This window comes from Lactuca sativa, chromosome 3, assembly GCF_002870075.4.
Source record: "Lactuca sativa cultivar Salinas chromosome 3, Lsat_Salinas_v11, whole genome shotgun sequence".
Taxonomy (NCBI): Eukaryota; Viridiplantae; Streptophyta; class Magnoliopsida; order Asterales; family Asteraceae; genus Lactuca; species Lactuca sativa.
Genome location: NC_056625.2, coordinates 255,900,595 through 255,914,866, shown reverse-complemented (window position 1 = coordinate 255,914,866; position 14,272 = coordinate 255,900,595). Strand labels below are relative to the sequence as shown.

The following is a 14,272-nucleotide window of genomic DNA, read 5'->3' as shown; positions in this document are numbered from 1 at the left end:
TAGACAACAAATGGAGTTCATGGGATATCTCTTCATGAAATATACAAGAATCTAGAATAGAAACCGGCAAAAAGAAAAATCAAAATGAGTCGTAATTAAAAAGCAAAATTCTAAATGCATTTTGTTGGCTGGCAAATGTATCTATTCAGAAAGCAAGATGAGGTACTAAAGTGATAAATGGACTTTGTTTTCAATGAAAGTCAAGAATACATGGACTCTGTTATCAACGTCTTGGAAGAGCAGTTGGAGTTCTCTGTTTTTGTTCTGCTTTCAAGCTAACTCTGAAACATAGTCTTTCCATACAAACAAATGTGCGGTTAATAATTCCTTGACCATGCTTCATGGGGTTTCTGGTGCTGAAAAGCACAAGCTCTCCTTCTCTTTGGGTTCAATCCAATCTAGAAAAGAAGTCAATATTAATTTGCCAGCAAGATAAATAAATTTAAATCAAATATTGTTTTCAAAATAGAATATGACAATCTACACCTTGAAAAATAAAAAAGTTTTCTGTTCATAACAATTTCACAAATATACTGAGTCTTAATTAAAGCTCCATCCACTTAATCTTAATGCGTTTAGTTAGCATTAATCGTGGGTCAAATGAGTCACTTGATAAATAACATAATTGTTGACATTATCAAATAGGTACAACCCTGGTAGCTATTAGAATGATTCGTGATATAAAAAGTATTCATATCATTTGTTTATACTGTTACTAAATTATTATCATCATCATGAAAAATTTAAGTACTAAATATTTAACAAATAACGATAATTCTATTAGCAATCCAAGTTCAATCTAAGACTTTTTCTTTTTATTTCAAAGTACTTAACTCACTAGTCATTTTAATTCATCTTGCAATCCATCGTGACCCTTCCATGTTACAACCTAATCAGTTTCATCAACAAAAAAGAAACAATGAAATCCAATGAATCAACGTGCATATCCATGTTAACAACCAGACATTGAGACACAAGTAGAATTTTGGATGAAATGCATATATTAATGTATTGAGATAATATGAAAAGAATAAACTGTTTGAATGAGAAAATTCACTCATTTAACTTACACATAGTAAAAGATGTCAAAGGCATAAAGTGTACCTTCACATGAAACTTAATTACTCGTCTATGTCCAAGTAGGGGATAAGGGAGATGAGGGGCCAATAGGAGCCTCCTTTGCAACTCTTTTCTTTCAAATTTGGGCATTTTACTATTCTCAAAACCAGAAGTGAAGACAACAACTTTTCTGGTAGATCCACCGTCTTTGGGCAGTTGCAAATGAAGAGATGTTGGAGGGAGGTGAGGTGTTGGAGTCCCGTTGAAACCGAATCCAGTTTCTCAAATCGATCTATGCCAAGAGAAGTAAGAGATGAAGGTAAAAGATGGGACAACTGCGCAAAGTTTTTCACATCATCATATGGTCCGCCATACAATGTTAAGTGAGAAAGTGAGGTTGGGAAATTCTGTGGGCCCCACTCTGAGATGGGCTTCTTCAACTCTCCTATTTCAAGCCGACACAATTTCGGAGGCCAAAGCCCACGAGGAAAGGATGCATCCATACTTGTACACTTTTTAATTGTTAGTTCTGTTAACGAGGTGAGATTCGGCAACTCATGGTCAGGAAATGACTCCATACCTGGACACTCTGATATACATAATCTGTTCAGGTGAATGAAGCAACTCAATTCACTGATGGATTTCAGATTTGGCCAATTAGCTATAAATACAAATTCAAGCATCTGCATTTTTGATTTTATAAGAAACCTTGTCTTCTCTTTTCCTCCCAACTCCTTTTCCGATAGTTTCTTGCAATCCCAAATGACAAGTGACTTGAGCTTCTGCCCTCCTCCTGTTGGGAAGGAGACGGATGTAATTGAATCACAATCCCAAATATCCAAAGTCTCCATGCTATCAGGACAACTGCAATGCTCCAAGCTGTTACAATTCCATACTCCCAACCAACTAAAAGATGTTAGGCTGCTCCCACAATTATCCTCCTTATCTTTCTCCCCTAAACTCACCAAATTTTCACATTTTCTTAACTCCAACATCTTTAAATTCATAAGAAGCTTACTTGCCTCTGCTTCTGATTCCCACAAGTATCTTATTTCATTACATTCGCTGATTTTTATTTCTTCAACTGCCCCTAGACACCCAATCATACCTCTCCACACCTCGTCAGTAAGCCCTGAAATATCATCTATTTCCAACTTGGTGATTGACAAAGCTATATCAACCAGGCTTTTCAATACACCATGACCACATTTTCTTAGTTTCAGAACCCTTAGTGAAGGTAGTGCTTCAAGGGAGACCCGGACCAGATTAGGACAATCTTCAATACAAAGCTCTTGAAGGCAAGGAAACGCCCCACTCTTTGTTGACCATTCCTCCCACCCTGACATACTATCAAACTCTAGGATTTCAAGTGAAGGAAATGCAAGATCGGTCCCAAGAAACTCCATACCTACAACCTTCACCTTACTCATCCCACCAATAAACAGCTCCTTCAGTGATGGTAGTTGCCCAAGCATTGGTAGAGAGGTTGATTCTTCACAGCTTTCTATCGACACTATAGTCAACCGACGATAGGATGGATCCCCAACCCAATTTGGAAACTCTACACCTCTATATAAAGAAATTCTGAGTTTTTCTAGAGTACCATTATAAGGCATCAGCTCATTGAGGATCTCTTTTTCAAGTGATTTTGTTCGAAGGACATTAAACTCATCACCCCAATCCAACACTAACTCACTAAACCTTTTTCGAGAGAAGTTCGCCTCACGTGCGTCCGCTGAATTTTCCACATTTCCCAGCCCATCAATACAAACTTTCCCATGGAGATTTTGCAAGTTCTTAAGCTCGGTTAATTTTAAGCCAATATCACTGGAGAGAGTGTGAAGACTTTTCAACTCACCAATCCCTAAGGGCATCGTCTTCAACATGAAACTACCCATCATGTCAAAATGCTGCAAATCTTTAAGCTTTGAGAAGCTCTCGGGCAACTTAATCAATTTATAACAGCTAGAAAGAATCAACGTCTGTAAATTATAAAGATTGCAGACATTTTCCGGTAAATGGGTAATTGAAGTCCAAGATAGATTAAGATACCGCAAGTGCTTCATACTACCCACCACTTCTGGTACCTCACTTATTGTAAGATGAGTCAAACTTAGGACCCTTAACAATGGTAACTCCTGAAGTAAGTCATTCAGGACCTTATTTGATAAATAAAATGTTATCCAACTTCCTACCACCCCAACAGACAATGCTAAAAATGTTCTCAAACTTTTAGCTCCTTTTAATGGCTTAAACCTTTTGTAAACCACATAATCCTCACAAACAAATGACATATGTCGTTGCTTTTTCAAAGGTTCCTTCCCAAATTCCTGTTTTATCTCAATGTCTAACCTTGAAAAAAAGTCTCCAGCAACATATGTGGCCATGTCATTCAGGAGGTCATGCATCACAAACAACGATTTGTCATGAGGAGCATGTTGAAAAAATGACCTTGACAGCAACTCTTCAAAACATTTCTGACCCCACTGCTGCATTGAATTTCTTGCAGCAGAGTGTTGCAAAAACCCTTCCGCCATCCACAGCAGAACCAACTCCTCTTTGTCAAACACATAGTCCTTGGGGAACAAAGAGCAGTATGCAAACAACAACTTCAAAGTGGCAGAAAGATCATTGTAGCTTAGTCTAAGAACAGGAACAATCTTATCTTCATTTCCTAAACTCCATATCTCACTATCCAACAGAGATTTCCATTCTTCCTCATCTGTTTTTGTCCTTAATAACCTTCCAAGTATTCTTAAAGCCAAAGGCAATCCCCCACATTTTTTCACAAACTGTTCCCCATATGGCCTTAGTGTTGGATGTGAATCAAAGTTAGGTACACCAAATGCGTGTTGAGAAAACAAAGACAAAGCATCTTCTTGTGATAGACGTTGCAGGGAGTCTATGCTATGCAGAGGGTCTTCATGAGAAAAACCCAGCTGTTTGAGTAATTGCTCCTTCCGAGTAGTCATGATTATTCTACTTCCAGAAGTCCCAGCATGAAATGGGCCCACTAATTTCTCCCAATCACCATAGCTTTCAGACCATATATCATCTAAAACTATTAAAAATAGTTTGTTCTGAAGTTTCTTTTTAAGAGCTTCTTGAAGCAGATTTAAATCTGCAAATTCCTTGTTTTCCCCAGTCACAGATTGATAGATAACTCTGCTTATATTGGGAACACTGAACTCATCAGAAACACAAACCCAGGCCCTGAGTTCGAAGTGATCCTTCACTTTCTTTTCATCATACAAGAGTCTAGCTAGAGTTGTTTTGCCAACTCCACCCATACCAACTATGGGCACGATGCTGAAGTTTTGACTCCCTGATTCATCTTTATCCCCCAACAGCTTCTCCAGCAATTTTTTCTTATCATCTTCACGTCCGACAATACCGCTTTCATCTACCAAAGACGCCTCATACCTTTCAATTTTTGGCTTTTCATATGTTATCACACTTAAACCAAGATTATTTTTTGCCTCTACCAGTTCTTGTAACCTGGTGGCAATATCATCTAACTTGGCATGCATCCTATTACTTTGTGAGAAACTTGTGCAACAACTTGGGATTAGTTTTCTTACCACACTGGTGGAGGCTCCACCCTCCTCGGTCAACTCACGATGAATAGCTTCTGTTGCAAGATCATCAAGTAGGTCGTCTATGTCATAAGCCAAATGTTGGAGATCATTCAGCCATCTTTTAACGGCTTCATTAGTTACTTCCTTCTGGGAAGCGTCGTTAAGCAGATCTTGGATTTGGTCTAATGTCTTCTTCAGTTTCTTGAGCTCAGATTCAATTCCTTTGGAGCGAACAATCTTCTTCAAGGCTTCAGATGCCAGTTTTTCAAAGACCACTGTCAAGAAGGCAGAAAGAACGATTTCAGCCATTGTTTATGCCAAGAGCAGAGAATATAATATAGAGGTGGATGAAATGGATGAAGAGAGAATGATTTCAATTATCAAGAGATGTTGATAAATTCGATGAACAGAGATCGATTTCAATTATTGTTTACAGTGAATATGTGTGGATTAAATTAACGCCCACCACAAATTTGTGGGCCCAAAAGTTGCAAGTTGCAATTGAGGAGTTACAGTGAATATGGGGATTAAATTATTCATGGCCTTCTTCTCTTTCTACTTCAGCCGGCGTTTCTCCAATGTTACCAACTCCGACGATTCTAACTCCGGAAGCCATCGGTTCATGCTACATATTGATAGAGATAAACATTGCGGACCAGATTACTCCACCGTCTTCTTCTCCATGATGTTTAATGTGAAGAGACAAATAATTGTAGCCGATGACGATTCCGAGGCGGAGACGGAAAATTCAGACCCATGATTCATTATTGGCGGTGGGGACACTTGTTTTACGTTTTTGTTTAGATAAAGTTGAAAAATAAAAATAAAAATAAAATATTATAGTTTTGATAATTTTTTTTAACAAAATTAAATTGTTTCCTATATATGGCTACAAATATTTTTATCTATTAAAATTATGACATCTGTCAACATTCCATATTTACTTAATTATCTCATTAAGAATATATATTAAAAATATATCAAATAAAATTAAATTGAAATGTGGAATGATGAACGTGTCATAATGTTAGTGATTAAGAATATTTGTAGGCATAAAAGATAGGAGGCAATTTAATTTTTTTTTTTAATATTGAATCATTTTATTTTTAATATATATATATATATATATATATATATATATATATATATATATATATATATATATATATATATATATATATATATATATATAGTCAAGATCAAATATCAATATAAGCTACATTTTGCAAATATAAATTTTAATGCTTGCAGTCAGTCATGGAAACAAACAACACGAAGATGCTATAAAATCCAAAAAAAAATATGTCAATGATATAATGGTCGTTTTTACATAGATCAAAAATCGTCCAACGGACTGATATAATACTAATTAAATACAATAGTGCAAAAGATGACCCCTAAGAATCAGGGCTAATAACATACCCTAACACTTATTTTTATGGATAAATGTTTCTGTATATAAAATTGCTTTAATATTATGTACAAATGTACAATAAATTTATATTTTAGATTTATTTAATTAATATAGTACATGGATTTTCCTAGGATACAATACTCTTTAGTATAATAAAAACTTAAGTTCAATCAGTATTAGAAGCCTTTTAAATTAATAAATATTAATTTATTAGTTAATAAATATTTATAGACATACTAATCCTAACAATATTAATTTGTAAATGTTTTTACAGTGAGTCCATTTTAACAAACCATTTCAATATTTTGTGTTTGTAGAGGATGATTGTTTGTGAGTCATGCGCTTAATTTGGATGATTTAAATTTTAAATCAAGAGTCGCATTGAATTTTGAACCACCGTGCACAGGATAACAATTTGAATTTGAAAACTACTTATCAAAATATTACCATTGTATTTTGTATTTTTTACTAAAAATAATAAGATAATCAGTATTTGGTAGACATTAAAAAAAAAAGGGGGACATATGGCCCACCATTACTCTTCAGCTCCTTCCACACAGTTCACCCTCGTCAAGTTTTATACAAATGACAAATCCACCATTACTCTTCAGTGGGCTAGAGGGTCGCCAAGCTGTCATGACATTGGATTTTGCATGGGCCTGTTCCGGTTCTTGGGTCCAGTTTTGGTAGTCCATGATCATTGGAATTACCAATAGGTGGGCTACATGATCCTATATAGTTTTTACAGAAATGCCCTTTTCGTCCTTGTCTTATTCTGGTCTCTCTACTCTATCTACTACCTTCAATATTTCATTATCTTTTTAGAAAGCTAGATGCAATAGACCATAATAAATAAATCAAAGAAAAGTCACTTTCTTTTTTCTTACATTTAACCTGAAAACTAATGTTGGTATATTATTAAACATGATAAATATCTTTCTGATATTAACATAATAACAACAGACATTCACTTTTTTCTTCATTCAACCAAATTAGGTTGCTATTTTTGGCATTATTAACAAAAGTTGATTCTTTTTTTCCTCCTGGTATGTCCTTTTCGCGGGTTCACTCTAACTAGAACCATAACCAAATGGAGCAGTGTGTTATTCGGTAATCAACACAATAGTTCCCAAAATTGTGATTGGAATTCTTGATAAAGATCTTGGAAGGGCTCATTGAGTCATTTTCACAAACACTTGCAGTGCATAAACCGATAAACCAACTAAAATCAGTTTATTTTTACAAGAATTCAGCCAACATTAGTGCACTCTTTTTGCTTACTCTTCTTAATCTCTCTTCTCATCTGGTTTCAGGTAAATCGTCTTGTTACAGTTTCAGATTATTCAGCTCTCCAATCCATCACACAAGATATCGTTGATTTCAGAGGATACTTGAGGAACTGTAAAGACAGGAATAGCGTGTGTTCATGTGGATGGGTAGGCGTAAAGTGTGGTCAAGGTCAAGTCACCGCAATATAAAGGATTACGAGGCATAAAGATGCGCTCAGGAAGAAATAATGCACGTCGGAAGAAATGATGCAAATCAATCCTTATTTAATTACATTAATTATAATTAAAATTGTTTAATTTTAATCTTTTATTTAGAAAGGTAATTTTAGTAATATCATACTATTTTATTTTGAACTTTAGATAAGTTTCTAATATTAAATTAGTTTTTTTTTAATTAAAATTTGAGTTTGGATATAAATGTAAATATTATAGTTTTAGAATGATGTATATATATATTTTAAAATTCTATAAGAATATTGATGTAATACATAAACTTGAGAAGGATAATATATGAAATTTTCCTTATAAAAATTAAAAGAAAGGACATTATGGTGATTCCATCAAACAAATTATAATCCAAATCAATTCATTTCCATGGTGAAGGCATTTTAGTATAAGTTTATACAATTGGACTTGGTGTAAATTGGTAAGAGATTGAGTATGTTGTGTAAAACATACAAAAATGTAACTTCTATATTAATAGTTATGTATGTGTTTCTACCTTCACCATCTAACTATTAGTATGTTTCGGTGAAGACATCATGTACAGACTTGTAAACACATGACTAAAGTTGATTTAGCATTTCAACTTAATGCAATAATTTTGGCCTTCCTTGATGAATTGAAGACTTGTAAAAAAGAAAATGGTGGTTCTAGATTTAAAGTTGTTGATTCTGTGAAGAGACCTCCCGTACAGTTACTAATACTAACAGTAAGAAAAATGGTGTTTTCAGACCTCGCAAATGAATGAAGAAGCTACTGATGAAATGGATGGAGAAGAGACATGAGATGATGAAGTACCTAAGGGACATTATGATAGAAACCAGAGTATGGGATATGTAGAATCTAGAAAGCTATTTGATTACTGAATGAAATGAAAATAGAACAAAATCAGTAAAGACCCAAATGGTTCTTCCTGACCTAATCAGAGAGTCCCTTCAAAGGGACAACCCTGCCCAAGCTAATGCCGAACACTCAAAACGCAAATGGAAAAGACTGAATGATCCATAACCCTAAGACTACAGTTATTTATACTAGCCTAGGGATCGGGTGCAAAACAGAAAATATAAATATTACAATTTGGTCCCTTCACTTTTCCCCTCTTTTATATAAGACCCATTCTTTATCATGTTCTCTATCACATTACTCTCAATTAAACAACCAACCGGTGTCTACAATAGACTTACAGTGGTAGTTTGATTAGGTGTCAATCAAATACTATTGTAATTATGAAAGTTAGTTTGCTCAAAGAAAGTATGGAAGAACCTAGAGTGGAGAATGGCAAAAAAAATCCAAAATGAGTAAAAAATTGAAGCATAATTCAAAGTGCATTTTGTCGCTATCTAATAACTTTATCATAAAGCAAAATGAGTTACTAAAGCTATACATCTACCAGCGAAAGTCAAAGTTACAAGGAGTTTGTTTTCAACTTCTTGGAAGAGCAGACGGAGTTCACTGTTTTAGTTTTAGTCTTCAGTCTAACTCTTAAATGTAGTCTTCCTAGACAACAAATGGAGTTCATGGGATATCTCTTCATGAAATATACAAGAATCTAGAATAGAAACCGGCAAAAAGAAAAATCAAAATGAGTCGTAATTAAAAAGCAAAATTCTAAATGCATTTTGTTGGCTGGCAAATGTATCTATTCAGAAAGCAAGATGAGGTACTAAAGTGATAAATGGACTTTGTTTTCAATGAAAGTCAAGAATACATGGACTCTGTTATCAACGTCTTGGAAGAGCAGTTGGAGTTCTCTGTTTTTGTTCTGCTTTCAAGCTAACTCTGAAACATAGTCTTTCCATACAAACAAATGTGCGGTTAATAATTCCTTGACCATGCTTCATGGGGTTTCTGGTGCTGAAAAGCACAAGCTCTCCTTCTCTTTGGGTTCAATCCAATCTAGAAAAGAAGTCAATATTAATTTGCCAGCAAGATAAATAAATTTAAATCAAATATTGTTTTCAAAATAGAATATGACAATCTACACCTTGAAAAATAAAAAAGTTTTCTGTTCATAACAATTTCACAAATATACTGAGTCTTAATTAAAGCTCCATCCACTTAATCTTAATGCGTTTAGTTAGCATTAATCGTGGGTCAAATGAGTCACTTGATAAATAACATAATTGTTGACATTATCAAATAGGTACAACCCTGGTAGCTATTAGAATGATTCGTGATATAAAAAGTATTCATATCATTTGTTTATACTGTTACTAAATTATTATCATCATCATGAAAAATTTAAGTACTAAATATTTAACAAATAACGATAATTCTATTAGCAATCCAAGTTCAATCTAAGACTTTTTCTTTTTATTTCAAAGTACTTAACTCACTAGTCATTTTAATTCATTTTGCAATCCATCGTGACCCTTCCATGTTACAACCTAATCAGTTTCATCAACAAAAAAGAAACAATGAAATCCAATGAATCAACGTGCATATCCATGTTAACAACCAGACATTGAGACACAAGTAGAATTTTGGATGAAATGCATATATTAATGTATTGAGATAATATGAAAAGAATAAACTGTTTGAATGAGAAAATTCACTCATTTAACTTACACATAGTAAAAGATGTCAAAGGCATAAAGTGTACCTTCACATGAAACTTAATTACTCGTCTATGTCCAAGTAGGGGATAAGGGAGATGAGGGGCCAATAGGAGCCTCCTTTGCAACTCTTTTCTTTCAAATTTGGGCATTTTACTATTCTCAAAACCAGAAGTGAAGACAACAACTTTTCTGGTAGATCCACCGTCTTTGGGCAGTTGCAAATGAAGAGATGTTGGAGGGAGGTGAGGTGTTGGAGTCCCGTTGAAACCGAATCCAGTTTCTCAAATCGATCTATGCCAAGAGAAGTAAGAGATGAAGGTAAAAGATGGGACAACTGCGCAAAGTTTTTCACATCATCATATGGTCCGCCATACAATGTTAAGTGAGAAAGTGAGGTTGGGAAATTCTGTGGGCCCCACTCTGAGATGGGCTTCTTCAACTCTCCTATTTCAAGCCGACACAATTTCGGAGGCCAAAGCCCACGAGGAAAGGATGCATCCATACTTGTACACTTTTTAATTGTTAGTTCTGTTAACGAGGTGAGATTCGGCAACTCATGGTCAGGAAATGACTCCATACCTGGACACTCTGATATACATAATCTGTTCAGGTGAATGAAGCAACTCAATTCACTGATGGATTTCAGATTTGGCCAATTAGCTATAAATACAAATTCAAGCATCTGCATTTTTGATTTTATAAGAAACCTTGTCTTCTCTTTTCCTCCCAACTCCTTTTCCGATAGTTTCTTGCAATCCCAAATGACAAGTGACTTGAGCTTCTGCCCTCCTCCTGTTGGGAAGGAGACGGATGTAATTGAATCACAATCCCAAATATCCAAAGTCTCCATGCTATCAGGACAACTGCAATGCTCCAAGCTGTTACAATTCCATACTCCCAACCAACTAAAAGATGTTAGGCTGCTCCCACAATTATCCTCCTTATCTTTCTCCCCTAAACTCACCAAATTTTCACATTTTCTTAACTCCAACATCTTTAAATTCATAAGAAGCTTACTTGCCTCTGCTTCTGATTCCCACAAGTATCTTATTTCATTACATTCGCTGATTTTTATTTCTTCAACTGCCCCTAGACACCCAATCATACCTCTCCACACCTCGTCAGTAAGCCCTGAAATATCATCTATTTCCAACTTGGTGATTGACAAAGCTATATCAACCAGGCTTTTCAATACACCATGACCACATTTTCTTAGTTTCAGAACCCTTAGTGAAGGTAGTGCTTCAAGGGAGACCCGGACCAGATTAGGACAATCTTCAATACAAAGCTCTTGAAGGCAAGGAAACGCCCCACTCTTTGTTGACCATTCCTCCCACCCTGACATACTATCAAACTCTAGGATTTCAAGTGAAGGAAATGCAAGATCGGTCCCAAGAAACTCCATACCTACAACCTTCACCTTACTCATCCCACCAATAAACAGCTCCTTCAGTGATGGTAGTTGCCCAAGCATTGGTAGAGAGGTTGATTCTTCACAGCTTTCTATCGACACTATAGTCAACCGACGATAGGATGGATCCCCAACCCAATTTGGAAACTCTACACCTCTATATAAAGAAATTCTGAGTTTTTCTAGAGTACCATTATAAGGCATCAGCTCATTGAGGATCTCTTTTTCAAGTGATTTTGTTCGAAGGACATTAAACTCATCACCCCAATCCAACACTAACTCACTAAACCTTTTTCGAGAGAAGTTCGCCTCACGTGCGTCCGCTGAATTTTCCACATTTCCCAGCCCATCAATACAAACTTTCCCATGGAGATTTTGCAAGTTCTTAAGCTCGGTTAATTTTAAGCCAATATCACTGGAGAGAGTGTGAAGACTTTTCAACTCACCAATCCCTAAGGGCATCGTCTTCAACATGAAACTACCCATCATGTCAAAATGCTGCAAATCTTTAAGCTTTGAGAAGCTCTCGGGCAACTTAATCAATTTATAACAGCTAGAAAGAATCAACGTCTGTAAATTATAAAGATTGCAGACATTTTCCGGTAAATGGGTAATTGAAGTCCAAGATAGATTAAGATACCGCAAGTGCTTCATACTACCCACCACTTCTGGTACCTCACTTATTGTAAGATGAGTCAAACTTAGGTCCCTTAACAATGGTAACTCCTGAAGTAAGTCATTCAGGACCTTATTTGATAAATAAAATGTTATCCAACTTCCTACCACCCCAACAGACAATGCTAAAAATGTTCTCAAACTTTTAGCTCCTTTTAATGGCTTAAACCTTTTGTAAACCACATAATCCTCACAAACAAATGACATATGTCGTTGCTTTTTCAAAGGTTCCTTCCCAAATTCCTGTTTTATCTCAATGTCTAACCTTGAAAAAAAGTCTCCAGCAACATATGTGGCCATGTCATTCAGGAGGTCATGCATCACAAACAACGATTTGTCATGAGGAGCATGTTGAAAAAATGACCTTGACAGCAACTCTTCAAAACATTTCTGACCCCACTGCTGCATTGAATTTCTTGCAGCAGAGTGTTGCAAAAACCCTTCCGCCATCCACAGCAGAACCAACTCCTCTTTGTCAAACACATAGTCCTTGGGGAACAAAGAGCAGTATGCAAACAACAACTTCAAAGTGGCAGAAAGATCATTGTAGCTTAGTCTAAGAACAGGAACAATCTTATCTTCATTTCCTAAACTCCATATCTCACTATCCAACAGAGATTTCCATTCTTCCTCATCTGTTTTTGTCCTTAATAACCTTCCAAGTATTCTTAAAGCCAAAGGCAATCCCCCACATTTTTTCACAAACTGTTCCCCATATGGCCTTAGTGTTGGATGTGAATCAAAGTTAGGTACACCAAATGCGTGTTGAGAAAACAAAGACAAAGCATCTTCTTGTGATAGACGTTGCAGGGAGTCTATGCTATGCAGAGGGTCTTCATGAGAAAAACCCAGCTGTTTGAGTAATTGCTCCTTCCGAGTAGTCATGATTATTCTACTTCCAGAAGTCCCAGCATGAAATGGGCCCACTAATTTCTCCCAATCACCATAGCTTTCAGACCATATATCATCTAAAACTATTAAAAATAGTTTGTTCTGAAGTTTCTTTTTAAGAGCTTCTTGAAGCAGATTTAAATCTGCAAATTCCTTGTTTTCCCCAGTCACAGATTGATAGATAACTCTGCTTATATTGGGAACACTGAACTCATCAGAAACACAAACCCAGGCCCTGAGTTCGAAGTGATCCTTCACTTTCTTTTCATCATACAAGAGTCTAGCTAGAGTTGTTTTGCCAACTCCACCCATACCAACTATGGGCACGATGCTGAAGTTTTGACTCCCTGATTCATCTTTATCCCCCAACAGCTTCTCCAGCAATTTTTTCTTATCATCTTCACGTCCGACAATACCGCTTTCATCTACCAAAGACGCCTCATACCTTTCAATTTTTGGCTTTTCATATGTTATCACACTTAAACCAAGATTATTTTTTGCCTCTACCAGTTCTTGTAACCTGGTGGCAATATCATCTAACTTGGCATGCATCCTATTACTTTGTGAGAAACTTGTGCAACAACTTGGGATTAGTTTTCTTACCACACTGGTGGAGGCTCCACCCTCCTCGGTCAACTCACGATGAATAGCTTCTGTTGCAAGATCATCAAGTAGGTCGTCTATGTCATAAGCCAAATGTTGGAGATCATTCAGCCATCTTTTAACGGCTTCATTAGTTACTTCCTTCTGGGAAGCGTCGTTAAGCAGATCTTGGATTTGGTCTAATGTCTTCTTCAGTTTCTTGAGCTCAGATTCAATTCCTTTGGAGCGAACAATCTTCTTCAAGGCTTCAGATGCCAGTTTTTCAAAGACCACTGTCAAGAAGGCAGAAAGAACGATTTCAGCCATTGTTTATGCCAAGAGCAGAGAATATAATATAGAGGTGGATGAAATGGATGAAGAGAGAATGATTTCAATTATCAAGAGATGTTGATAAATTCGATGAACAGAGATCGATTTCAATTATTGTTTACAGTGAATATGTGTGGATTAAATTAACGCCCACCACAAATTTGTGGGCCCAAAAGTTGCAAGTTGCAATTGAGGAGTTACAGTGAATATGGGGATTAAATTATTCATGGCCTTCTTCTCTTTCTACTTCAGCCGGCGTTTCT

The 14,272-nt window shown here is 35.9% G+C and overlaps 2 protein-coding genes across 2 annotated transcripts; both read right to left on the bottom strand.

The window, feature by feature from the left end:
• On the bottom strand, positions 1-4,997 carry LOC128132691 (putative disease resistance protein At3g14460). Its single transcript, XM_052769560.1, has 2 exons — positions 1,105-4,997; positions 1-398 (listed from the first exon to the last, which is right to left on the bottom strand). Exon 1 carries the CDS (start codon positions 4,944-4,946, stop codon positions 1,122-1,124), a length of 3,825 nt encoding a protein of 1,274 aa, XP_052625520.1. The 5' UTR covers positions 4,947-4,997; the 3' UTR covers positions 1-398; positions 1,105-1,121.
• A 4,063-nt stretch (positions 4,998-9,060) lies between these two features.
• LOC128132690 (putative disease resistance protein At3g14460) lies at positions 9,061-14,059 on the bottom strand. Its single transcript, XM_052769559.1, has 2 exons — positions 10,165-14,059; positions 9,061-9,458 (listed from the first exon to the last, which is right to left on the bottom strand). Exon 1 carries the CDS (start codon positions 14,004-14,006, stop codon positions 10,182-10,184), a length of 3,825 nt encoding a protein of 1,274 aa, XP_052625519.1. The 5' UTR covers positions 14,007-14,059; the 3' UTR covers positions 9,061-9,458; positions 10,165-10,181.
• Positions 14,060-14,272: the final 213 nt, after the last annotated feature.

What these genes read in the sequence shown, in the direction of transcription:
- LOC128132691 (XM_052769560.1), bottom strand. Translation starts at nt 4,946, where the DNA reads ATGGCTGAAATCGTTCTTTCTGCCTTCTTGACAGTGGTCTTTGAAAAA.
- LOC128132690 (XM_052769559.1), bottom strand. Translation starts at nt 14,006, where the DNA reads ATGGCTGAAATCGTTCTTTCTGCCTTCTTGACAGTGGTCTTTGAAAAA.